The sequence below is a fragment of the Notolepis coatsorum genome (assembly GCF_963971535.1).
Source record: "Notolepis coatsorum genome assembly, chromosome: 5".
NCBI classification, from domain to species: domain Eukaryota; kingdom Metazoa; phylum Chordata; class Actinopteri; order Aulopiformes; family Paralepididae; genus Notolepis; species Notolepis coatsorum.
Genome location: NC_140169.1, coordinates 148,554,472 through 148,581,997, shown reverse-complemented (window position 1 = coordinate 148,581,997; position 27,526 = coordinate 148,554,472). Strand labels below are relative to the sequence as shown.

Genomic DNA, 27,526 nt, shown 5'->3' with positions numbered 1-27,526 from the left:
GGGACACCCGTCCGGAGGGGGCGGGTGGCCGACAGAGTCCCTCTCCATGACACTTGGTAGGAGCGGTCATTGAGGTATGATGTCAGCCATGTCAGCGCAGATCCAGCCACTCCCATTCCTGCGAGGGCCGCGAGGAGGATCTGATGGTTGACTGTGTCGAAGGCTGCAGATAGATCTAGGAGAATCAGGACAGAGGAGAGGCCTTTCGCTTTTGCTAAGTGAAGTGCCTCTGTGACCGCAATGAGGGCCGTTTCTGTGGAGTGGCCAGTCCGGAAGCCAGACTGATTGGGGTCTAGGAGGTCATTCTGTAAGAGATAAGCAGTAAGTTGGTTGGATACAGCACGTTCAAGTGTTTTAGAAAGGAAGGAGAGAAGAGAGACAGGGCGATAGTTGGCTATGACGGTGGGGTTCAGGGTTGGTTTTTTTATGAGGGGCGTGACTCTGGCTTGTTTTAGGGAGGTGGGGACCACCCCCGAGTTGAGTGAGGAGTTGATGGTTGCAGTTAGGAATGGGAGGATGTCCGGTGCTATGGTCTGGAGGAGTGGGGAGGGTAGCTGGTCCAGCTGGCATGTAGTCGGACGGTTCAACGTTACCAGTGTCAGGGTCTCGGCTTCTGTAATGGGAGAGAAAGATGACAGAGTGAAGGATGAGGTTCTCGATTCAGCGTTTGGAATGGGTGGGGGTTGGGAGAAGGAGCTGCGGATGTTCTCCACTTTTTCCTCAAAGAAGATCGCAAAGTCTTCGGCAGAAAAAGATGAGGGAGGAGGAGGTGGGGGGGGAGTGAGGAGGGAGGACATGGTAGCATGCAGTTTGCGAAGATTCTTGGCAGAGGCCTCGATCCTATGGTGAAAGAAAGAAGCTTTGGCATTAGTAATGGTTTTGGAGAATGTTAACAAGAGGTTGTGATATGTGTCGATGTCAGCAGTGAGGCGTGACTTTCTATACTTCCTCTCAGCCGCTCTCAGGACCTGTCTTTGTTCTCTCACTGCATCCGTCAGCCATGGACTGGGTGGGGAACGGCGGGCAGGTTTCTCAACGAGGGGACAGAGCTTGTCGAAGGAGGTTGCAAGGGCTGAGAGGAGGGTGGAGGTTGCCATCTCTGTGGGGAGAGCAGAGAAGGTGTCACTCAAAGGTAGAGCGGATATTATGTCAGAGGAGAGGGTGGAGGGGGATAGGGAGGGCAGGTTGCGTCTGAGTGAGACGGTTTGAGTTGGGGTGAAGACTTTTCGGTTAAGCATGAGTGTTAGTGAGAAGGATATGAAGGAATGGTCAGATACATGTAGGGGAGTTACCGTGGTGTTAATGATGCTGGAGTTACGGGAAAATATGAGATCCAAGGAGTTGCCTGCTTTGTGGGTGGGAGGCATGGCAGTGGGAGTCAGGTCAAATTGTTGTAGGAGGGAGACCACTGGGACCGACTGAGATGAGTCAGGCAGGTTGAAGTCGCCCAATAGAAGGAGCGGGGTACCATCTTCCGGTAAGGAGCTTAGAAGCATGTCCAGCTCATCTGTGAAGTGATCGAGGGGACCTGGAGGGCGATAGTGTAACAATGGTGAGATTGAAAGGATTAGAGACAGATACTGCATGATATTCGAGGGAGGAGAGTGACAGTTCTGGGAGTTGCGTTAGGTTAGTAGCCCATGAAGGAGATGTCATGAGGCCAGTGCCTCCACCCCGTCTGGAGGGTCGAGGTGTGTGAGTGAAGTTATAGTTTGTAGATAATGCTGCAGGTGTTGACGAGTTATTGGGGGTTATCCAGGTCTCAGTTAGAGCCAGGAGCTGCAGATTTAGACTATGGGCGTAGGCAGTAATGAAGTCAGCTTTCTTGACTGCTGATTGACAATTCCATAAGCCTCCCTGTACTGTGACAGGTGTATTAGTGGCTGTAGGAGGGTAGGAGAGATTAGCCGGGTTGCTAGCAAACTGGCGTGGATGGGTTGATTCTGTTCTTGAGGAGCAGATTGTGGATATAGGTATGAGGCACATTGTGGTGTCAAGAGTGGTAGGAGGAGGTTGAAGGGGGTAGGGAGGAAGCGAGATAGTAGGGAAATAGCAGAGTGGGACGGAAATATGGGATTATGGTGTACTTAGCACTGGGTGGATCGGTGGATCCCTCTGCGGTGAACTCCAGGAAAACTCCTCCTCTTTGTCCCTCTTCGTTTCTCGACGCTTCGCTGACGCTATGCCAGCAAGTCTTTAAATCACTATCACTAATTACTGATGAGTGACACCTGCAGCAAAAGGCCACACCTCCAGTTTCTGTCAGCTGGGTGAAACTAATTACAAACAATTTCCACAACACAATTTAGTCACACACTTCAAAATGATGTACACAGTATTCAGTTAAAAGATCCTACCCTCTCTGCTGTTGTCCTCAGAATGAATCCAACAGAGAAAAAGCTGGTATTTAAGCAGAAAAACTGTCACAAGTGCCCACTTAACTACATGCACAAAGGCCACACCTCCAGTTTCTGTCAGCTGGGTGAAACTAATTACAAACAATTTCCACAACACAATTTAGTCACACACTTCAAAATGATGTACACAGTATTCAGTTAAAAGATCCTACCCTCTCTGCTGTTGTCCTCAGAATTGTAAGTGATAAGAGCCTACGGGTGTCTATCTATCTCAATCACCTACTCGAGATAGAACCCTGTGGCCGCCCGATATCCCCCAGCGAGGTGCTAAACTCGCCAAGTTCTCGGGTCAATTACTAATCCTAATCACGCTTATTTCATAGTCACTAGTTAGTTATATCCAGTTCATATAAAATACAAGCGTAGAAGAGTTGTTAACCTCTTCTTTGTTTGTAATAAACCGAATGTATGTCTGGGAAAACTCCTTTACTATAATAATAATATCATCATTATCATTATCATCATCATCATTTTAGGAAAAGCCTATAATGCTAATCATATGTAAGCCTGATGATATTACTACTCTTTTAATAAGTAGTACTACTACTAATAGTGTAATATTAGCGTAATAAAAGCAATAATCATTTGCAAGCTCCAGAACCTCCGATCAGTTTGATAGACCCATAACTCCGTGGAGCGATCGTCCGGCCCTGCAGTGGCCAGACTCTCAAGCCCACACGAACCCAATAGGCCCGTCACATCTAGAGACACTGGCGCTTGCAAGCAACAAAGTGATATATATATATATATTATATCCTTTATATAACTTTAGCTAAAAGCAGTAACCAGCAATTGATTTAATCTGTATGGCTTCCAGAATATACATATACCGTGTTACCTCAGATGAACGCAGGGCGCGGCCAGCGTCGTGACACATTGTGATAAAGCAGCTCAATGAAAGCAGTCCACGAATTGGTAAACGTATTTGAACAAAGTTGGTTTAATTAGAAAAAGTAAGAAATGGAAGAAATTGGAAATATCCAATCCAGTAAAAATAAGTATAAAACAAAACATCTCTCTCAAGCATAGCGCATAGCTCTTTGCATCTAAAAAACAGAGTATTGGCATAGGGACTCCACTCTGAAAAATAAACAGACTAGGTTCCAGTACATCGCTCAACCTTGTCTGCTGCTATAAGAATGGCAATCAAAAATCTCAAATAAAAAATCTGACCAGAAGAGACTGGAGCAGTAACTTATATACACAGGTCCGTGGCGTCATATAGTAAGCACAGAAAAACACTCCTCCTTCCAACTTGTATCTTTGCCATTGGCTCCCGTCTACTCCACTGGGTTGTAACTTAAAAAAGTAATTGTAACAGTTTTACTGGAACAGAGTACGATATTGTGGAAAATCCCTAGGTCTCCTATCTGTTTCTAGCAGGCTAGCAGAGGCCCACAAGGTCATAGGCACATTCCTAAGGGCGTCCAGCAGTATTGAATGAAGCAATTGCCCTGCTGTAATATACAATACATGGTCCTTCTAGCATGAATAGCCTATACGCTTATATATATATATATATATACAGATATATATATATACCTGTACAATACAGTACTCATATACTTAAACACTGATTGATATGTTTACACATCATACATGTAGTTTTTAAAGTGTATAATGGCTCTCTGCCCCAGAACTGCAAGGGTTAAAACCATGCAGCAGCGATCCACCTTCAAGGTCACATTCCTGGCTTCACGAACGGTAAGAGAGGCCCCTTAGTTATATCCAGTCTCCAGGGCTACACAAGATATGGTAGTTTACACAAGTTACAGTTTTATAGTCTATAGTTCTTACAGTTTTACACAAGTAGGGAGAAAGAATACATAATAATAATATGTATTAATAATATTATTAATTATAATAATTAATTAATAATCATAACTTCATAAATCACTGACTTTCAGTGTGCATTTGGTGCTTAGATCAGAGGCCTACTTGTCCTTTTATCAAGCTTATAATACATACTTATATTTAATCCTCTATATATACATGTTAAATGCTCAATATACCGCATCATACAAGTGACAGAGAGAACAGGATGTCAAAATAAAAGGGTCACTTCGTGGCTCCTCAACAGTAAGTAATAATAATAATAATAATGCATTCTATTTATAAGGCGCCTTTCAAGGCACTCAAGGTCGCCGTACAACAATTTAAAAACAGTTCATTTACAATCACAATCCATAAAAAAATATAAAATCAGACAAAAAAATTTAATCAGACATACGCCTGCCTAAACAGGTGGGTCTTGAGGTGGGTTTTAAATGGGATGATGGAGTCAATGTTCCTGATGTCGGGGGGGAGGGAGTTCCAGAGGCGGGGTGGCAGAGCAGCTGAAGGCTCTCGACCCCATGGTGGACAGACGGGCTGGGGGGACGGTCAGGTTGATGGAGGAGGCAGACCTGAGGGACCGGGTGGGAACGTTGATGTGAAGGAGGTCGGACAGGTATGGAGGGGCAAGGTTGTGGATGGCCTTGAATGTATGGAGGAGGATCTTGTAGTCTATGCAGTGTTTGATGGGAAGCCAGTGTAGTTGGCGTAGGACGGGGGTGATGTGACTGATGACAGGGGTTCTGGTTATTATACGGGCAGCAGCGTTCTGGACCAGTTGGAGCTTATGGAGGAGTTTGTGGGGGAGACCAAAGAGAAGGGAGTTGCAATAATCCAAGCGGGAAGTGACGAGGGAGTGGACCAGGATTGCGGCGCTGTTGGGGGTGAGTGAAGGGCGGAGGCGGTTGATGTTGCAAAGGTGGAAGTAGGCGGACCGGATGGTGTTGTTGATGTGGGAATGGAATGATAGGGTGCCATCATTAAAAGTAACCACGTTTTCTGTGTGCAAATGTTTTATCTGACCATTTTGTAACGTTACTTTTATCTGTAATGTCTATGTGTGTATGTTGAAACTTTGTGTTGCTGCTATTCTTGGCCAGGTCTCCCTTGTAAAAGAGATCCTGGATCTCAATTGGGACAAACCTGGTTAAATAAAGGCAAATTTAATTTTTAAAAATAAAGTATAGACACTGAGGTTACCCTCCTTTACAGCAACGAAGAGCTCACAAAACAAAAGACGGTTTATTAGCATCTTCATACGCATATAGTCGACACACGGCGGTCGGAGATCATACTTTTAAACGCAGCAAAATAAGGAAGAACCTTCAGCTTCAGAGCTTCAGGTGTCAGAAGCAGCTTCTCCTAGTTCAGGAAAGGAAGGAACCCTAAGAACCAGTAATTTGAACTAGGGATGTCCGATATTATCGGCCGATATTGGCATAAAAATGTGATATCGGATTTTTTTTTTACATTTATTTAACATTTATTTACCCAGGCAAGCAAGTAAGAACAAATTATTATTTTATTTATTGTCAAAGTATGCATAATGTTGTGTTAATTACACGACAAGAGATATGTAATGTTTTTTTTTTCTTTTTGTTTAATAATTTTTCTATTTTTTTTTGTATTGCAAAACAAAATCATTAAAAGTCAGTACTCAAGTTCAAGTTCAAGTTCTCAAGTTCTTTAATAGTTGTCATACAGAAGTACAGGATACTTTCATACAAAATGCTTCTTACTGTTACGCTCCAGAGACTGTGCTAGACAAGATAGTATCAAATAACATAATAACATAATATAGCATGAATTTAGAAGAAGAAAATGAGGTCAGTGTTCGGTATAGACATATGTACAATGTTCTGAGTTACCATATAATATACAATACACAATACTATGCAGTGTACTAATGTACAGTACTATCTAGTGCAAAGCAGAAATGGGATGAGGTACAATTTTAGGTACAATTTACAGTAAGGTGTACGAGTTGTAGTGCAATCCTTCATCCATAAATATAAAGTGTGGGGAGTGGGTGCTACAGTGTGTTTGTTTAAAGTGGGTGTGTGCTATAAGTGTGTGGAGTGGGTGCTACAGTGTGTTTGTTTAAAGTGAGTGTGTGCGTGTGGATGTGTGTGCTATGTGCGTTTGGTGGTTGTTGTTGTGTAGTGTTCATTCATTGTTCGTTTAGCAGCCTGATGGCCTGGGGATAGAAGCTTCTTCTGAGTCTTTCTGTGCTCGCCTTGAGACTCCTGTTCTAAGGACAGGTTAAATATGTCAGTGAATACTGGGGCCAGTTGGTCGGCACAGACTTTTAGGACGCGGCCGGGGATGCCGTCTGGACCTGCTGCCTTCCTGATATTCACTTTTTTAAAGGTCCGCCTCACCTCATGCTCTGTTACCCTGAACACTGCGCCTCCATCAGCAGCCGACCCCCCCCCCCCCCATTGCCGAGGCTTGTGAGCTGGTGTTGTTATTACCAGCATCAAACCTCGCATAGAAGGTATTGAGGTCATTTGCTAAGGAGATGTCACTGTTCAGTTTGAGGGAGGCGCCTTTGTAGTCTGTCATCGTTTTGAGCCCCTGCCACATAGCTCTAGAGTCAGCTTGTTCAAACTGGAGTTCAATTTTATCCCTGTAGCGTCGTTTGGCCTCTGACACTGTCCTCCTTACGTTGTATCGCGCCACCTTGTGGTCATTCATGTTGCCTGCCTCTAGGCCGTCGTTGTATGCTTTGGTGCGCTCTCTCAGAGCTTCACGGACGGATTTGTCTACCCAGGGTTTTTGATTTGGGTAAACTTTCATTTTGGTAGTGGGGATTGTTTCTTTCACCCTAGTACAAACATAGTCCAGCACTGTCTCCGTGTAGGCATTAATGTTATCTGTGTCGCGGAACACATTCCAGTCTGTGTGGTGAAACACTGACCGGATCGTCTCCTCTGACGTCACATCCCATTTCTGCACCTCTCGCGAGACTACGGGAGTACTTTTAATTCTCTGTCTGTACTTTGGTGAAAGAAAAATGGATGCGTGATCTGACTTGCCAAAGCCACTATCAGAATGAGCCTTGTAGCCACCTTTAAATTGCGTGTAACAGTGATCTAGGATGTTACCGCCTCTGGTGTTGCAAGTCACATGCTGATAGAAGTCAGGCAATACCTTTCTCAGATTGGCGCTATTGAAATCTCCCAGAACTAAAATGGCGGCGTTAACATTCGCCACTTGGATTCTATTTACCTCGTCGTGTAGTCTGGAGAGCGCAACCTTGTTGCTGGCTTGCGGTGGAATATACACTCCGACCAGGATGATCGCCGTTAACTCCCTCGGGAGGAAGAAAGGACGACACTTGATGGTTATATATTCCAGTTCTGGGGAGCAGTGGTTGGATAATTCCTTCACGTTCGTTGGATCGCTCCAATTTTTGTTAAACATGAAGGCAATACCTCCTCCACGTTGTTTACCGGACTCTGCTGATGACCGATCCTTGCGATGGATAAAGAAGTGATCAGCCGGTTGAATTGCGTGGTCTGGGACGTCCGGCGTCAACCACGTCTCGGTGAAGCAGAGGACGTTGCAGTCCCTAACGTCTCTTTGATATTGAATCCTTGCTCGGATGTCATCCAGTTTATTGTCAATTGATTGTACATTGGCTAGCAATATACTGGGCAGTGGTGTACGGTGGCGTCTGGATCTCAGCCTGTTACGGATCCCAGCCCTCTTCCCTCGCCGTCTGGTTCCTCTGTTCCTGGGGTCTAGGAACAAAGGATCTGGTCCTGATCTCCGGAGAATTTCTTCAGGCCATTGATGCGGTTCGGAAAGCTGATCCAGTGAGTAATCCAGTTGGTAAGTTTCCCGTAATCCAATGTCTATGAGTGACTGACGGTCATATACATTAAATGCACCAACAGTTGGTACGAACAAAACTCTAAAAACTATAAATATTAACAAAAGTAAACACAGTCTCGACGGAGCGAACAGAGAGGCAGCCGGTCGGAGCAGCGCCATCATCATTGAATCAATGAGATATGTAATGTTAATTATCTGAAATTAGTACGTTTTTTGGGGGCGGGGGGGGGGGGGGGACCCTGCATATATCGGTATCGGTTGATATCGGTTGATATCGGTATCGGAAATTAAGAGTTGGACAATATCGGTATATCGGTATCGGTAAAAAAGCCAATATCGAGCATCCCTAATTTGAACGTGTAGAATAGGTTCCAAGATTCCATTCCAACACCTTTTCACCAAGGCTTTCCCCTATTGCCCCCTTTTTCCCAGCCCTCTTGACTTGTGAAGCGACCTTGGGTTTCATGAAAGGCGCTATATAAATTTGATTTATTATTATTATTATTATTATTATTATTATTATTATTATTATTATTATTATTATTATTATTATTATTATTATTATTATTATTAGTGCTGTCAGGCGATTAAAAATGTAATCTAATTAATTACAGGATTTGTAATTAATTAATCGCATTTTAATCGCATAACCATTTTATGCCTGATATTCATCGTAAAAATATCCTATTTTCACCTCCGCAACATCGCAAAAATCCGTCACTGCCTCTCCCCCCCCGCTGCTGAATCCCTCATTCACGCCTTCATCTCCTCCCGCCTGGACTACTGCAACTCCCTCCTCACTGGTATCACCTCCCGCTCCCTCCATAAACTGCAAATGGTCCAAAATTCAGCCGCCCGCCTCCTCACTAACACCCGGTCCCGCGAACACATCACTCCTGTCCTCCACTCCCTCCACTGGCTCCCGATCAAACACTGCATAAACTTTAAAACACTACTCCTCACCTTCAAAGCCCTCCACAGCCTGCCCCCCCCCTACCTGACTGATCTCCTTCTTCCCTACCGCCCCACCCGTTCCCTCCGGTCCTCCTCCACTGCCTCCCTCACTGTCCCGACATCCAAGCTTAAAAACTTCGGAGATCGGGCCTTCTCTCGTACCGCACCCCGACTCTGGAACTCCCTCCCCCAGTCCATCAGAGACTCCTCTACACTCTCCACCTTCAAAGCTCGCCTCAAAACCCACCTGTTCTCCCTTGCCTTCAACCCCCCCCTCCCCTCCAACCTGATTGATGTCTGTCTCCAGTCTTTTTTGTGCTTTCATGCTGTCTCCCCTGTTCCCCCCATGGTCTCATGTTCCTTTTGTTTTTGTTTCTTTGTTGTTTCTTTGTTTTTGTTTCTTTGCTTTCGTTTCTTTGTTTGTACTCCTGCTCCCGACTACTGTCAGCGACTTCGGGTTACTGAGAAGCGCTATATAAATTAAATGAATTATTATTATTATTATTCTATATTCTATAATCATATTTCAAATTGCATGTGTCCGGATGGCAGAATTCAGTACTGTATCTACAAAACCTTCTGTTTAATCATCTTCCATCTATTAATTTGCTTAGATTTTTCAGGTCTGGTCAATTTGAGCATGGTGTTATTCACAGTCAAAGATAAAAATAAATGTATTGATATTCTCATTTGGTTCATTACAATTGACTAAAAATAAAATTTTCATTCAATCAATCAATTGATTGATTGAATGAAAATGTTATTAACAGATTGCAGAATGGGTACAATACAGTACGGCTCAATACACACAATTGTTAACGGGATGCAGACCAGAGAAAGCCTTTCGTCTCGTTTACATCAGGGTCCCCCATTTTCAATTCATAATGAATTGTAAGTAACTTGCACCGTGCAATCCATTCTTTGTGGATCTAGCCCACAGTATTTCTGACACTGGGAATACATTCCCTGAGATTCATAGATGTCCCTAGAATCAGATACCAAGAACATGCAAATGGACCATATTAAAAAAAAATCTGTAAATGTGTATTCTACATTCTTATGGAATGAATGAAACTTTTTTTTTGTAATTAATTTTGAGTTAATTTTCATAACGCGATAATTTGCTGTATAATTAATTAACACTTTGATTGCCTAAGGCTAAATTCATGATATACCATCCGTTGCCAGCTCTATTTAACATGGAGAAGTTCCCCTTCTTTGCAGGGCTATAACTTTTTAAATTATATTGCTAGATTGCCATTATTAGGGCCCATTCAAGGTCCTATATGTATTGTTCATGGTGTAGCAACGTTAAACTTTTTCATTCACATATTCATACTAAAATATGGTCTAAAGTATAAGTATGTTTTCATCTCTTTCTGCAGCTTTCTCCAGAACGTGATTTATAGCCCCAAATGCATTATATTGATGATGAAATACAGTTTGATAGCAATTGGCGCGATATAAAAAATTCCAACTGGACGTACTTCTGGAAGTTACTACACGTCATCTGATGTTGACCGGATGGGCGAGGGGGCGTTTATAATTCCGTGGGCAGCGTTATACCATTCATCTAATGTGGGTCATATGTTCATCAGATCAGTTAGTATCGAACACGGTAATATTACACGTTAAAACTCACCCCAGTCTCCTCGAGACGTTGGGCGATCAGCGTGGGGTAGACAGTTTTCTATTATGGGATGTCGAAATACCCGGTCCATTTCCAGGTTGTATAATAGTATATACGTCCAAATCATGTTGTTTATCGAGTTATTGGCAACGGATCGCTATGTATTGTGTCGAGCTCGAGTCCCGGGACCTATAGCGAGTGCCCGGAAGTAATATGGGTGATCACCACTTCATCCACATGACTTCCTGTTGGGCGATCTGCCGATCGGCCACCAGATGGCGCTCTTGAACCGCTAGAGGATTGAGAGGAGATCAGAACTGTGTGTGAAGGCTGCAGAGGGGAAATATGATTCCGATCACAGATTTTTGAAATATTGATATCAAAGACGAGTTACGGCGTCCTAGGCAACTTGAGCATGGCTAGGAAAGACGCCTAAACACGTTTCCGGCACTTAAAGTGTTAATCTAATTAACGCGACAAACTGACAGCCCTAATTATTATTATTAACAGTGTTGTGATGGAAGAGGGAGGTTTACCGATAAGGGATGTTGTGGAAATTATTCTAAGAGAAGAAACGATGAGCTGAGTAATTATGATTGAGTAGAGTTGTAAAAAATTAACAGATGTATTCTCTGTGATCACAGTGAAAGTGCTCAGTTACTAATCAGAGACACAAGCGTCTGACCAGAAAGTGAGACAGAACCCTGGTCAGACGTACAATTAAATACATCACTGAACATGACATGACGTACATTAAGATGAAACATAGATTTAACATAGAAGAGAGAATAAAAACAGAAGATAAGTCTAAATGTTTGTCGTGCCTGAGGCAAGACTGGAGTCGAGATTAAAGTAGAAAAGAACAAGATGTGATTTGAAATGTAAACGTAAATGCCCTTGAGGTTGTTTTAAGAACATCAGCCAGACTGTCGCCCTAGTGTCTTTGAGCTCTGCTAGTTGACCTATATTAAACTAGTCAAGGCTATCGAATATGTATGATAGAATATATATTTCAACACGGATCTATAATGACATGATAATATTTCCATTACAGGGCTTTAAAAGTGAACAAATACCAACGATAGTTACGCCTTCCAACCAGAGAAGGCCGTCCAACCTTTTCATAACGGACACAGTGGTGGGCATCATATACCTGTCACCAGTAATAAAGCTGAGGGCAGAGTGATGGACCTACCTCAGGGGAATCTTGTGCTTATAGAAAACCTACATTTTTATTTTATTTCTTTCATGTTTTACATATAGTTTTAGATTTGCATATATATATATTTGTTTTGTAAGGTTTTAAATTAGTACACTAATTTGAGTAGTGGAAAAGGGGTAGGATTAAATAAGTGTATACTTCTTCCTACTCCTTTTCGAACATGTAAATTGAATTATGTTTTGTTTTTGTTTATTTATTATAATTTTTTTTCATTTAACCCTTTCACTGCCACACGACAGAAGATTAACCCTTTACTATCACACAACCGACGGTGATGCCCCGCGGAGCTAATGATGCTAATGATGGAGCAGCGCCGTCAGTTGTGTGATAGTAAAGGGGGCTAACCTTCTGCATTGTCACAGTGAAAGGGTTAAACCGGCTGTCGTGTGGCAGTGAAAGGGGTAATTTCTCGAAATCAATTATTTGTTTTGATTTTATATTGTTTGTATTTATTTACATGTTCAAAATAAAGATTAAAAATAAAAATAAAAAAGGGCTTGTGCTTATAGAACAGCTGAGGGCAGAGTGACGGACCTACCTCAGGGGAATCTTGTGCTTATAGAACAGCTGAGGGCAGAGTGACAGACCTACCTCAGGGGAATCTTGTGCTTATAGAACAGCTGAGGGCAGAGTGATGAGACCTGCCTCAGGGGAATATTGTGCTTATAGAACAGCTGAGGGCAGAGTGACAGACCTACCTCAGGGGAATCTTGTGTTTATAGAACAGCTGAGGGCAGAGTGACAGACCTGCCTCAGGGGAATCTTGTGCTTATAGAACAGCTGAGGGCAGAGTGACAGACCTACCTCAGGGGAATATTGTGTTTATAGAACAGCTGAGGGCAGAGTGATGGACCTACCTCAGGGGAATCTTGTGTTTATAGAACAGCTGAGGGCAGAGTGATGAGACCTACCTCAGGGGAATATTGTGCTTATAGAACAGCTGAGGGCAGAGTGACAGACCTACCTCAGGGGAATATTGTGCTTATAGAACAGCTGAGGGCAGAGTGATGAGACCTGCCTCAGGGGAATATTGTGCTTATAGAACAGCTGAGGGCAGAGTGATGGACCTACCTCAGGGGAATATTGTGCTTATAGAACAGCTGAGGGCAGAGTGATGAGACCTGCCTCAGGGGAATCTTGTGCTTATAGAACAGCTGAGGGCAGAGTGATGAGACCTACCTCAGGGGAATATTGTGCTTATAGAACAGCTGAGGGCAGAGTGATGAGACCTGCCTCAGGGGAATCTTGTGCTTATAGAACAGCTGAGGGCAGAGTGATGAGACCTACCTCAGGGGAATCTTGTGCTTATAGAACAGCTGAGGGCAGAGTGACAGACCTACCTCAGGGGAATATTGTGCTTATAGAACAGCTGAGGGCAGAGTGATGAGACCTGCCTCAGGGGAATCTTGTGTTTATAGAACAGCTGAGGGCAGAGTGATGAGACCTACCTCAGGGGAATCTTGTGCTTATAGAGCAGCTGAGGGCAGAGTGACAGACCTACCTCAGGGGAATATTGTGTTTATAGAACAGCTGAGGGCAGAGTGACAGACCTGCCTCAAGGGAATCTTGTGTTTATAGAACAGCTGAGGGCAGAGTGATGAGACCTACCTCAGGGGAATCTTGTGTTTATAGAACAGCTGAGGGCAGAGTGACAGACCTACCTCAGGGGAATCTTGTGTTTATAGAACAGCTGAGGGCAGAGTGATGAGACCTGCCTCAGGGGAATCTTGTGTTTATAGAACAGCTGAGGGCAGAGTGACAGACCTACCTCAGGGGAATATTGTGCTTATAGAACAGCTGAGGGCAGAGTGATGAGACCTGCCTCAGGGGAATCTTGTGTTTATAGAACAGCTGAGGGCAGAGTGATGAGACCTACCTCAGGGGAATATTGTGCTTATAGAACAGCTGAGGGCAGAGTGACAGACCTGCCTCAGGGGAATCTTGTGTTTATAGAACAGCTGAGGGCAGAGTGATGAGACCTGCCTCAGGGGAATCTTGTGTTTATAGAACAGCTGAGGGCAGAGTGACAGACCTACCTCAGGGGAATCTTGTGTTTATAGAACAGCTGAGGGCAGAGTGATGAGACCTGCCTCAGGGGAATCTTGTGCTTATAGAACAGCTGAGGGCAGAGTGACAGAACTACCTCAGGGGAATATTGTGCTTATAGAACAGCTGAGGGCAGAGTGATGGACCTACCTCAGGGGAATCTTGTGTTTATAGAACAGCTGAGGGCAGAGTGATGAGACCTACCTCAGGGGAATCTTGTGTTTATAGAACAGCTGAGGGCAGAGTGATGGACCTACCTCAGGGGAATATTGTGTTTATAGAACAGCTGAGGGCAGAGTGACAGACCTACCTCAGGGGAATATTGTGTTTATAGAACAGCTGAGGGCAGAGTGACAGACCTACCTCAGGGGAATATTGTGCTTATAGAACAGCTGAGGGCAGAGTGACGAGACCTACCTCAGGGGAATCTTGTGCTTATAGAACAGCTGAGGGCAGAGTGACAGACCTACCTCAGGGGAATCTTGTGCTTATAGAACAGCTGAGGGCAGAGTGATGAGACCTGCCTCAGGGGAATATTGTGCTTATAGAACAGCTGAGGGCAGAGTGACAGACCTACCTCAGGGGAATCTTGTGTTTATAGAACAGCTGAGGGCAGAGTGACAGACCTACCTCAGGGGAATCTTGTGCTTATAGAACAGCTGAGGGCAGAGTGATGAGACCTGCCTCAGGGGAATCTTGTGCTTATAGAACAGCTGAGGGCAGAGTGACAGACCTACCTCAGGGGAATATTGTGTTTATAGAACAGCTGAGGGCAGAGTGATGAGACCTACCTCAGGGGAATATTGTGTTTATAGAACAGCTGAGGGCAGAGTGATGAGACCTGCCTCAGGGGAATATTGTGTTTATAGAACAGCTGAGGGCAGAGTGATGAGACCTACCTCAGGAGAATATTGTGTTTATAGAACAGCTGAGGGCAGAGTGATGAGACCTACCTCAGGGGAATATTGTGTTTATAGAACAGCTGAGGGCAGAGTGATGAGACCTACCTCAGGGGAATATTGTGTTTATAGAACAGCCGAGGGCAGAGTGATGAGACCTGCCTCAGGGGAATCTTGTGTTTATAGAACAGCTGAGGGCAGAGTGATGAGACCTACCTCAGGGGAATATTGTGTTTATAGAACAGCTGAGGGCAGAGTGACAGACCTACCTCAGGGGAATATTGTGTTTATAGAACAGCTGAGGGCAGAGTGACAGACCTACCTCAGGGGAATATTGTGTTTATAGAACAGCTGAGGGCAGAGTGATGAGACCTACCTCAGGGGAATATTGTGTTTATAGAACAGCTGAGGGCAGAGTGACAGACCTACCTCAGGGGAATATTGTGCTTATAGAACAGCTGAGGGCAGAGTGATGAGACCTGCCTCAGGGGAATCTTGTGCTTATAGAACAGCTGAGGGCAGAATGATGAGACCTGCCTCAGGGGAATCTTGTGCTTATAGAACAGCTGAGGGCAGAGTGACAGACCAACCTCAGTTGAAAGTACTAAACTCCTTGGAGTGATGCTGGATTGCACTCTGTCTTGGTCTCAGCATATTAATTATATTGTTTTAAAAATGGGAAGAGCAATTGGTATTTCCAGGAAATGTGCTTCTTTTGTTGCCCGTCCCCTTTTATGTCAGATAGTGCAAAGTTTAGTTTTATGTCATCTTGACTATTGCTCTGCGATGTGGTCATCTGCTGCCAGTGGTGACCTCAGGAAGCTCCAGGTGGTCCAGAACAGGGCAGCACGGTTGGTACTGGGCTGCTCACTAAGGTCTAATGTGAGCCGTATGCATGCCCGCCTCTCTTGGCTTAACGTTGAAAATAGATTGTCTTTTAATATACTTGTGCTGTTCAAGTTGGTCATGAGCAGTAAGACTCCTGTTTTTATACATAATCAGATTGTTTTTAGTAATACTGTGCACGAGCATTACACTAGAGGTTCCAGTAGTGGGCAGCTTGAATTGCCAGGTCCTAGAACCAGCGCTCTGGGGAGATCTTTTATTTTTAGAGCATTAACTCTGTGGAATGGCCTGCCTCGGAACCTCTGCTGCATTTACAGTAGATTCACTTTTAAAAAGAATCTTAAATTGTTTTTAAATTGTTTTTAACACTGTAAAGTGGTTTTTTGTTTTTGTTTTACACTAATGTAATTTTAGCTATTAATTGTTACAGTAGGTTTCCCTCAGGGGAATATTGTGTTTATAGAACAGCTGAGGGCAGAGTGATGGACCTACCTCAGGGGAATCTTGTGTTTATAGAACAACTGAGGGCAGAGTGATGGACCTACCTCAGGGGAATCTTGTGTTTATAGAACAGCTGAGGGCAGAGTGATGGACCTACCTCAGGGGAATCTTGTGCTTATAGAACAGCTGAGGGCAGAGTGACAGACCTACCTCAGGGGAATATTGTGTTTATAGAACAGCTGAGGGCAGAGTGATGGACCTACCTCAGGGGAATCTTGTGTTTATAGAACAGCTGAGGGCAGAGTGATGAGACCTACCTCAGGGGAATATTGTGCTTATAGAACAGCTGAGGGCAGAGTGACAGACCTACCTCAGGGGAATATTGTGCTTATAGAACAGCTGAGGGCAGAGTGATGAGACCTGCCTCAGGGGAATATTGTGCTTATAGAACAGCTGAGGGCAGAGTGATGGACCTACCTCAGGGGAATATTGTGCTTATAGAACAGCTGAGGGCAGAGTGATGAGACCTGCCTCAGGGGAATCTTGTGCTTATAGAACAGCTGAGGGCAGAGTGATGAGACCTACCTCAGGGGAATATTGTGCTTATAGAACAGCTGAGGGCAGAGTGATGAGACCTGCCTCAGGGGAATCTTGTGCTTATAGAACAGCTGAGGGCAGAGTGATGAGACCTACCTCAGGGGAATCTTGTGCTTATAGAACAGCTGAGGGCAGAGTGATGAGACCTGCCTCAGGGGAATCTTGTGTTTATAGAACAGCTGAGGGCAGAGTGATGAGACCTACCTCAGGGGAATCTTGTGCTTATAGAGCAGCTGAGGGCAGAGTGACAGACCTACCTCAGGGGAATATTGTGTTTATAGAACAGCTGAGGGCAGAGTGACAGACCTGCCTCAGGGGAATCTTGTGTTTATAGAACAGCTGAGGGCAGAGTGATGAGACCTACCTCAGGGGAATCTTGTGTTTATAGAACAGCTGAGGGCAGAGTGACAGACCTACCTCAGGGGAATCTTGTGTTTATAGAACAGCTGAGGGCAGAGTGATGAGACCTGCCTCAGGGGAATCTTGTGTTTATAGAACAGCTGAGGGCAGAGTGACAGACCTACCTCAGGGGAATATTGTGCTTATAGAACAGCTGAGGGCAGAGTGATGAGACCTGCCTCAGGGGAATCTTGTGTTTATAGAACAGCTGAGGGCAGAGTGATGAGACCTACCTCAGGGGAATATTGTGCTTATAGAACAGCTGAGGGCAGAGTGACAGACCTGCCTCAGGGGAATCTTGTGTTTATAGAACAGCTGAGGGCAGAGTGATGAGACCTGCCTCAGGGGAATCTTGTGTTTATAGAACAGCTGAGGGCAGAGTGACAGACCTACCTCAGGGGAATCTTGTGTTTATAGAACAGCTGAGGGCAGAGTGATGAGACCTGCCTCAGGGGAATCTTGTGCTTATAGAACAGCTGAGGGCAGAGTGACAGAACTACCTCAGGGGAATATTGTGCTTATAGAACAGCTGAGGGCAGAGTGATGGACCTACCTCAGGGGAATCTTGTGTTTATAGAACAGCTGAGGGCAGAGTGATGAGACCTACCTCAGGGGAATCTTGTGTTTATAGAACAGCTGAGGGCAGAGTGATGGACCTACCTCAGGGGAATATTGTGTTTATAGAACAGCTGAGGGCAGAGTGACAGACCTACCTCAGGGGAATATTGTGTTTATAGAACAGCTGAGGGCAGAGTGACAGACCTACCTCAGGGGAATATTGTGCTTATAGAACAGCTGAGGGCAGAGTGACGAGACCTACCTCAGGGGAATCTTGTGCTTATAGAACAGCTGAGGGCAGAGTGACAGACCTACCTCAGGGGAATCTTGTGCTTATAGAACAGCTGAGGGCAGAGTGATGAGACCTGCCTCAGGGGAATATTGTGCTTATAGAACAGCTGAGGGCAGAGTGACAGACCTACCTCAGGGGAATCTTGTGTTTATAGAACAGCTGAGGGCAGAGTGACAGACCTACCTCAGGGGAATCTTGTGCTTATAGAACAGCTGAGGGCAGAGTGATGAGACCTGCCTCAGGGGAATCTTGTGCTTATAGAACAGCTGAGGGCAGAGTGACAGACCTACCTCAGGGGAATATTGTGTTTATAGAACAGCTGAGGGCAGAGTGATGAGACCTACCTCAGGGGAATATTGTGTTTATAGAACAGCTGAGGGCAGAGTGATGAGACCTGCCTCAGGGGAATATTGTGTTTATAGAACAGCTGAGGGCAGAGTGATGAGACCTACCTCAGGAGAATATTGTGTTTATAGAACAGCTGAGGGCAGAGTGATGAGACCTACCTCAGGGGAATATTGTGTTTATAGAACAGCTGAGGGCAGAGTGATGAGACCTACCTCAGGGGAATATTGTGTTTATAGAACAGCCGAGGGCAGAGTGATGAGACCTGCCTCAGGGGAATCTTGTGTTTATAGAACAGCTGAGGGCAGAGTGATGAGACCTACCTCAGGGGAATATTGTGTTTATAGAACAGCTGAGGGCAGAGTGACAGACCTACCTCAGGGGAATATTGTGTTTATAGAACAGCTGAGGGCAGAGTGACAGACCTACCTCAGGGGAATATTGTGTTTATAGAACAGCTGAGGGCAGAGTGATGAGACCTACCTCAGGGGAATATTGTGTTTATAGAACAGCTGAGGGCAGAGTGACAGACCTACCTCAGGGGAATATTGTGCTTATAGAACAGCTGAGGGCAGAGTGATGAGACCTGCCTCAGGGGAATCTTGTGCTTATAGAACAGCTGAGGGCAGAATGATGAGACCTGCCTCAGGGGAATCTTGTGCTTATAGAACAGCTGAGGGCAGAGTGACAGACCAACCTCAGTTGAAAGTACTAAACTCCTTGGAGTGATGCTGGATTGCACTCTGTCTTGGTCTCAGCATATTAATTATATTGTTTTAAAAATGGGAAGAGCAATTGGTATTTCCAGGAAATGTGCTTCTTTTGTTGCCCGTCCCCTTTTATGTCAGATAGTGCAAAGTTTAGTTTTATGTCATCTTGACTATTGCTCTGCGATGTGGTCATCTGCTGCCAGTGGTGACCTCAGGAAGCTCCAGGTGGTCCAGAACAGGGCAGCACGGTTGGTACTGGGCTGCTCACTAAGGTCTAATGTGAGCCGTATGCATGCCCGCCTCTCTTGGCTTAACGTTGAAAATAGATTGTCTTTTAATATACTTGTGCTGTTCAAGTTGGTCATGAGCAGTAAGACTCCTGTTTTTATACATAATCAGATTGTTTTTAGTAATACTGTGCACGAGCATTACACTAGAGGTTCCAGTAGTGGGCAGCTTGAATTGCCAGGTCCTAGAACCAGCGCTCTGGGGAGATCTTTTATTTTTAGAGCATTAACTCTGTGGAATGGCCTGCCTCGGAACCTCTGCTGCATTTACAGTAGATTCACTTTTAAAAAGAATCTTAAATTGTTTTTAAATTGTTTTTAACACTGTAAAGTGGTTTTTTGTTTTTGTTTTACACTAATGTAATTTTAGCTATTAATTGTTACAGTAGGTTTCCCTCAGGGGAATATTGTGTTTATAGAACAGCTGAGGGCAGAGTGATGGACCTACCTCAGGGGAATCTTGTGTTTATAGAACAACTGAGGGCAGAGTGATGGACCTACCTCAGGGGAATCTTGTGTTTATAGAACAGCTGAGGGCAGAGTGATGGACCTACCTCAGGGGAATCTTGTGTTTATAGAACAGCTGAGGGCAGAGTGATGAGACCTACCTCAGGGGAATATTGTGTTTATAGAACAGCTGAGGGCAGAGTGATGGACCTACCTCAGGGGAATCTTGTGTTTATAGAACAGCTGAGGGCAGAGTGATGGACCTACCTCAGGGGAATCTTGTGTTTATAGAACAGCTCAGCCAGTTTCAGCAGCTCCCTGCTCTCCTCCTGCACTGGATCCAGGAACAGAACCTGAGAGCAGAACACACATTTCAGAGCACTTGTATTTTGTGTTCAGGTTTAGAGGACAGTGTCCAGGTTTAGCTCAGGTTTAGCTCAGGTTTAGAGGACAGTGTCCAGGTTTAGTTCAGGTTTAGCTCAGGTTTAGACGACAGTGTCCAGGTTTAGTTCAGGTTTAGCTCAGGTGTAGACGACAGTGTCCAGGTTTAGCTCAGGTTTAGCTCAGGTTTAGCTTCAAGTTTCAAGTTTCTTTAATGGTTGTCATACAGAAGTACAGAATACTTTTATACAAAATGCTTCTTACTGTTACGCTCCAGAGACTGTGCAAGAAAAGATAAGTATGAAATAAAATAACATAGTATAGCATGTAAATTAGAAGTAAAAAAATTAGGTCACAGTGTTCAGTAGTTCAAGTTTCTTTAATGGTTGTCATACAGAAGTACAGAATACTTTTATACAAAATGCTTCTTACTGTTACGCTCCAGAGACTGTGCAAGAAAAGATAAGTATGAAATAAAATAACATAGTATAGCATGTAAATTAGAAGTAAAAAAATTAGGTCACAGTGTTCAGTAGTTCAAGTTTCTTTAATAGTTGTCATACAGAAGTACAGAATACTTTCATACAAAATGCTTCTTACTGTTACGCTCCAGAGACTGTGCTAGACAAGATAGTATCAAATAACATAGTATAGCATGTAATTTAGAAGAAGAAAATGAGGTCACAGTGTTCGGTATAGACATATGTACAATGTTCTGAGTTACCATATAATATACAATACTATGCAGTGTACTAATGTACAGTACTATATAGTGCAAAGCAGAAATGGGATGAGGTACAATTTAGGTACAATTTACAGTAAGGTGTACGAGTTGTAGTGCAATCCTTCATCAATAAATATAAAGTGTGGGGAGTGGGTGCTACAGTGTGTTTGTTTAAAGTGGGTGTGTGCTATAAAGTGTGTGGAGTGGGTGCTACAGTGTGTTTGTTTAAAGTGAGTGTGTGCGTGTGGATGTGTGTGCTATGTGCGTTTGGTGGTTGTTGTTGTGTAGTGTTCATTGTTCGTTTAGCAGCCTGATGGCCTGGGGATAGAAGCTTCTTCTGAGTCTTTCTGTGCTCGCCTTGAGACTCCGGTATCGCTTGCCTGACCGCAGCAGTTCAAAGAGGCAGTTGTTCGGGTGACTGGAGTCTTTAATGATTCTCTTAGCCTTGCCCTTGCAACGCTTGTTGTAAATGTTCTGGAGGGTGGGGAGCCCCCCTCCAATTGTGCGTTCGGCTGAACGTGTCACTCTTTGTAGTCTGCTTTGGTCTTGTGCAGTGCTATTCCCAAACCAGGAGGTGATGTTGCCGGTCAAGATGCTCTCTATTGTACATGAGTAGAAGTTCTTAAGGATCTTCTGACTGACTTGGAACTTCCTTAGGCGCCTGAGGAAATAGAGGCGTTGTCGTGCCTTCTTCACAACACTGTCAATGTGTGTGGTCCATGTCAAGTCCTCGGATATGTAGGCTCCGAGGTACTTAAAGCTGTTGACTCTCTCAACCGGTGCCCCGTCGATGCTGAGGGGGCTGTAGTCCTTGACCCCCGACCTCCTGAAGTCCACAATCATCTCCTTTGTTTTGCTGACGTTCAGGGAGAGGCTGTTTTCCTGGCACCATCCCGCCAGGACCTTGACCTCTTCCAGGTAGGCCCTCTCGTCGTTGGCAGAGATCAGGCCCACCACCACTGTGTCGTCAGCAAATTTGATGATTGTATTGCTACTCCGCTGAGCCACACAGTCGTGTGTGTACAGGGAGTAGAGGAGGGGACTCAGAACACAGCCCTGGGGGGCCCCTATGTTGAGGGTGATGGATGAGGAGGTGCAGTTGCCTGCTCTCACCACCTGGGGTCTGCCAGTCAGGAAGTCCAAGACCCACTGGCAGAGGTCATAGTTCAAGCCCAGGTCCCTGAGCTTGGCTATGAGTATGGAGGGGACTATGGTATTGAATGCCGAGCTGTAGTCGATGAATAGCATTCTCACATAGTTCCCCTGCCTCTTGTCCAGGTGTGATGCTGCTGTGTGCAGCACATGGGCTATGGCGTCCTCCGTGGACCTGTTGGGGCGGTATGCAAATTGCAGGGGGTCCATGTTGATGGGGAGGGAGGAGCAGATGTAGCCCTTTACTAGCTTCTCAAAGCACTTCATGGCTATGGAGGTGAGAGCTACAGGGCGGTAGTCGTTGAGGCAAGCAGGCTTGGATTTTTTGGGTACAGGGATAATAGTGGACTTCTTCAGGCAGGTGGGGATGACAGCCTGTTCTAAGGACAGGTTAAATATGTCAGTGAATACTGGGGCCAGTTGGTCGGCACAGACTTTTAGGACGCGGCCGGGGATGCCGTCCGGACCTGCTGCCTTCCTGATATTCACTTTTTTAAAGGTCCGCCTCACCTCATGCTCTGTTACCCTGAACACTGCGCCTCCATCAGCAGCCGACCCCCCCCCCCCCCCCATTGCCGTGGCTTGTGAGCTGGTGTTGTTATTACCAGCATCAAACCTCGCATAGAAGGTATTGAGGTCATTTGTATAGACATATGTACAATGTTCGATGCAGAATAGACGTAACTGAGTTACCATATAATATACAATACTATGCAGTGTACTAATATACAATACTATATAGTGCAAGGCAGAAATGGGATGAGGTGCAATTTAGGTACAATTTACAGTAGGTGTACGAGTTGTAGTGCAAATCCTTTATCAATAAATATAAAGTGTGTTTGTGTGATCTAAAGTGTGGAGAGTGGGTGCTGCAGTGTGTTGTTTGTTTAAGTGAGTGTGTGCGTGTGGGTGTGTGTGCTGTGTGCATTTGATGGTTGTTGCATAGTGTTTATTGTTCGTTTAGCAGCCTGATGGCCTGGGGATAGAAGCTTCTTCTGAGTCTTTCTGTGCTCGCCTTAAGACTCCGGTATCGCTTGCCTGACCGCAGCAGTTCAAAGAGGCAGTTGTTCGGGTGGCTGGAGTCCTTGATGATTCTCTTAGCCTTCCCCCTGCACCGCTTGTTGTAAATGTTCTGGAGGGTGGGAAGCCCCCCTCCAATTGTGCGTTCGGCTGAACGTGTCACTCTTTGTAGTCTGCTACGGTCTTGTGCAGTGCTATTCCCAAACCAGGAGGTGATGTTGCCAGTCAGGATGCTCTCTATTGTACATGAGTAGAAGTTCCTAAGGATCTTCTGACTGACTTGGAACTTACTTAGGCGCCTGAGGAAGTAGAGGCGTTGTCGTGCCTTCTTCACAACACTGTCAATGTGTGTGGTCCATGTCAAGTCCTCGGATATGTGGGCTCCGAGGTACTTCCTGATATTCACTTTTTTAAAGGTCCGCCTCACCTCATGCTCTGTTACCCTGAACACTGCGCCTCCATCAGCAGCCGACCCCCCCCCCCCCCATTGCCGTGGCTTGTGAGCTGGTGTTGTTATTACCAGCATCAAACCTCGCATAGAAGGTATTGAGGTCATTTGTATAGACATATGTACAATGTTCGATGCAGAATAGACGTAACTGAGTTACCATATAATATACAATACTATGCAGTGTACTAATATACAATACTATATAGTGCAAGGCAGAAATGGGATGAGGTGCAATTTAGGTACAATTTACAGTAGGTGTACGAGTTGTAGTGCAAATCCTTTATCAATAAATATAAAGTGTGTTTGTGTGATCTAAAGTGTGGAGAGTGGGTGCTGCAGTGTGTTGTTTGTTTAAGTGAGTGTGTGCGTGTGGGTGTGTGTGCTGTGTGCATTTGATGGTTGTTGCATAGTGTTTATTGTTCGTTTAGCAGCCTGATGGCCTGGGGATAGAAGCTTCTTCTGAGTCTTTCTGTGCTCGCCTTAAGACTCCGGTATCGCTTGCCTGACCGCAGCAGTTCAAAGAGGCAGTTGTTCGGGTGGCTGGAGTCCTTGATGATTCTCTTAGCCTTCCCCCTGCACCGCTTGTTGTAAATGTTCTGGAGGGTGGGAAGCCCCCCTCCAATTGTGCGTTCGGCTGAACGTGTCACTCTTTGTAGTCTGCTACGGTCTTGTGCAGTGCTATTCCCAAACCAGGAGGTGATGTTGCCAGTCAGGATGCTCTCTATTGTACATGAGTAGAAGTTCCTAAGGATCTTCTGACTGACTTGGAACTTACTTAGGCGCCTGAGGAAGTAGAGGCGTTGTCGTGCCTTCTTCACAACACTGTCAATGTGTGTGGTCCATGTCAAGTCCTCGGATATGTGGGCTCCGAGGTACTTGAAACTGTTACCGGTGCCCCGTCGATGCTGAGGGGGCTGTAGTCCTTGACCCCCGACCTCCTGAAGTCCACAATCATCTCTTTTGTTTTGCTGACGTTCAGGGAGAGGCAGTTCTCCTGACACCACTGTGACAGATTCTCTACCTCTTCCAGGTAGGCCCTCTCGTCGTTGGCAGAGATCAGGCCCACCACTACTGTGTCATCAGCAAATTTGATGATTGTGTTGTTGTTCCGCTGTGCCACGCAGTCATGTGTGTACAGGGAGTAGAGGAGGGGGCTCAGAACACAGCCCTGGGGGGCCCCTATGTTGAGCGTGATGGATGAGGAGGTGCAGTTGCCTGCTCTTACCACCTGGGGTCTGCCCGTCAGGAAGTCCAAGACCCACTGGCAGAGGTCATAGTTCAAGCCCAGGTCCCTGAGCTTGGCTATGAGTTTGGAGGGGACTATGGTATTGAATGCTGAGCTGTAGTCGATGAACAGCATTCTCACATAGTTCCCCTGCCTCTTGTCCAGGTGTGATGCTGCTGTGTGCAGCACATGGGCTATGGCGTCCTCCGTGGACCTGTTGGGGCGATATGCAAATTGCAGGGGGTCCAGGTTGGGGAGGGAGGAACAGATGTAGCCCTTCACTAGCTTCTCAAAGCACTTCATGGCTATGGAGGTGAGGGCTACAGGGCGGTAGTCGTTGAGGCAAGCGGGCGTAGATTTTTTGGGTACAGGGATGATGGTGGACTTCTTCAGACAGGTGGGGATGACAGCCTGTTCCAAGGACAGGTTGAAGATGTCAGTGAATACCGGGGCCAGTTGGTCGGCACAGACTTTTAGGACACGGCCGGGGATGCCGTCCGGTCCTGCTGCCTTCCTGATATTCACGTTTTTAAAGATCCGCCTCACCTCATGCTCTGTTACCCTGAACACTGAGTCTCCATCAGCAGACCCCCCCCCCCCCATTGCCGTGGTTTGTAGGCTGGTGTTGTTATTCACAGCCTCAAACCTCGTATAGAAGGAATTGAGATAATTTGCTAAGGAGATGTCACTGTTCAGTTTGAGGGAGGTGCCTTTGTAGTCCGTCATTGTTCTGAGGCCCTGCCACATACCTCTAGAGTCAGCCTGTTCAAACTGAAGTTCAACTTTATCCCTGTAACGCCGTTTTGCCTCTATTACTGCTCTCCTGACGTTGTATCTTGCCGTCTTGTGTTCTTCCATGTTGCCTGTCACCAGCCCGGTGTTGTAGGCTGATGTGCACACTTTCAGAGCCTCACGGACGGATTTATCTACCCAGGGCTTTTGATTTGGGTATATTCTAATTGTGGTAGAGGGGATTGTTTCTTCTACCAGAGTACAGACAAAGTCAAGCACCGTTTCAGTGTATTCGTTAATATTGGCTGCGTTATCACGGAATAAACTCCAGTCTGTCTGTGCATTCAAGTGCAGCCTGGAGTGTCTCCTCTGACGTCACGGTCCAACGCTTAACCTCTCGCGATACTACCGGCGTTCGCTTGAGACTTTGTCTATACTTTGGCAAAAGAAAGATGGCGGCGTGATCGTCTCTCTCTCTCAGGTTTAGCTCAGGTTTAGAGGACAGTGTCCAGGTTTAGCTCAGGTTTAGAGGACAGTGTCCAGGTTTAGCTCAGGTTTAGCTCAGGTTTAGAGGACAGTGTCCAGGTTTAGGTCAGGTTTAGCTCAGGTTTAGAGGACAGTGTCCAGGTTTAGCTCAGGTTTAGACGACAGTGTCCATGTTTAGCTCAGGTTTAGTTCAGGTTTAGCTCAGGTTTAGAGGACAGTGGTTAGGGTTAGTTAGTTCAGGTTTAGAGGACAGTGGTTAGGGTTAGTTAGTTCAGGTTTAGAGGACAGTGGTTAGGGTTAGTTAGTTCAGGTTTAGAGGACAGAAGTCTTGAAGACTCACCAGGTTGAAGAAGTTGCGTCGGATCTGGCGGATCACCCCGGGAAACGTGGCCCTGAGCAGCTCCTGCAGCCCCGTCGGCCACGTGCGGTACACGGCATCACTCTCCAGGTCATTGATCCACTGGGGGGGAAGAGAGAGAGAGAGAGAGAGAGAGAGAGAGAGAGAGAGAGAGAGAGAGAGAGAGAGAGAGAGAGAGAGAGAGAGAGAGAGAGAGAGAGAGAGAACCCAGTACCACACTACAGAAGGTTAACCTTTCACTACCACACTACAGAAGGTTAACCCTTTCACTACCACACTACAGAAGGTTCACCGTTCACTACCACACTGCAGAAGGTTAACCCTTTCACTACCACACTACAGAAGGTTAACCTTTCACTACCACACTACAGGTTAACCTTTCACTACCACACTACATAAGGTTAACCTTTCACTACCACACTACAGAAGGTTAAAACCTTTCACTGACACAGTACAGAAGGTGAACCCTTTCACTGATACACTACAGAAGGTTAACCCTTTCACTGCCACACTACAGAAGGTGAACCCTTTCACTGCCACACTACAGAAGGTGAACCCTTTCACTGCCACACTACAGATGGTTAACCCTTTCACTGCCACACTACAGAAGGTTAACCCTTTCACTACCACACTACAGAAGGTTAACCCTTTCACTACCATACTACAGAAGGTTCACCATTCACTACCACACTACAGAAGGTTAACCGTTCACTACCACACTACAGAAGGTTAACCTTTCACTACCACACTACAGAAGGTTAACCTTTCACTACCACACTACAGAAGGTTAACCTTTCACTACCACACTACAGAAGGTTAACCTTTCACTACCACACTACAGAAGGTTAACCTAGGGCTAAAACTAGTAAAAGAGTAAAAGAACATGTCCCTGGGTAAGAAAATAAATAAATAAATTTCCCAGAACAAAACCATTAATTCCGAAAGTTTCAGCATTGATGCTTGAAATGTCTTGAGCTTCCACGTTAACGTATGGTTTTGTTTTTACTTTATAGCGAATGTGAAAAAATCCAACAAGCTAACAGCTAACGCTAGCGGACCAGGCTGCGTGTAGTCTTTTACCAACGCACTTGCAGTTTTCCACAATCTGATTGGCCACTGAGGTTTCTCTCAGCGCCAATCGCGTGACACCTAGTTCTATCACAGGTTAAGCTAGGCGACTCTTTCGAAGTTGGTTAAGGTTAGAGTTTGTCTTAGAGCAGGGCGATAGACCACC

The 27,526-nt window shown here is 45.4% G+C and overlaps 1 protein-coding gene across 1 annotated transcript in view; it reads right to left on the bottom strand.

Annotated features, from left to right (window-relative positions):
• Positions 1-27,526, bottom strand: part of uggt2 (UDP-glucose glycoprotein glucosyltransferase 2) — a gene marked incomplete at its 3' end in the record, with an annotated part of 260,476 nt that overhangs the window by 167,419 nt on the left and 65,531 nt on the right. Inside the window, exons 14-15 of the mRNA XM_084314328.1 lie at positions 26,275-26,394; positions 20,031-20,116 (exon numbers count right to left, since the gene is read on the bottom strand). Coding sequence (XP_084170454.1) covers positions 20,031-20,116; positions 26,275-26,394 — 206 coding nt within the window. The remainder of the gene's footprint in view (positions 1-20,030; positions 20,117-26,274; positions 26,395-27,526) is intronic.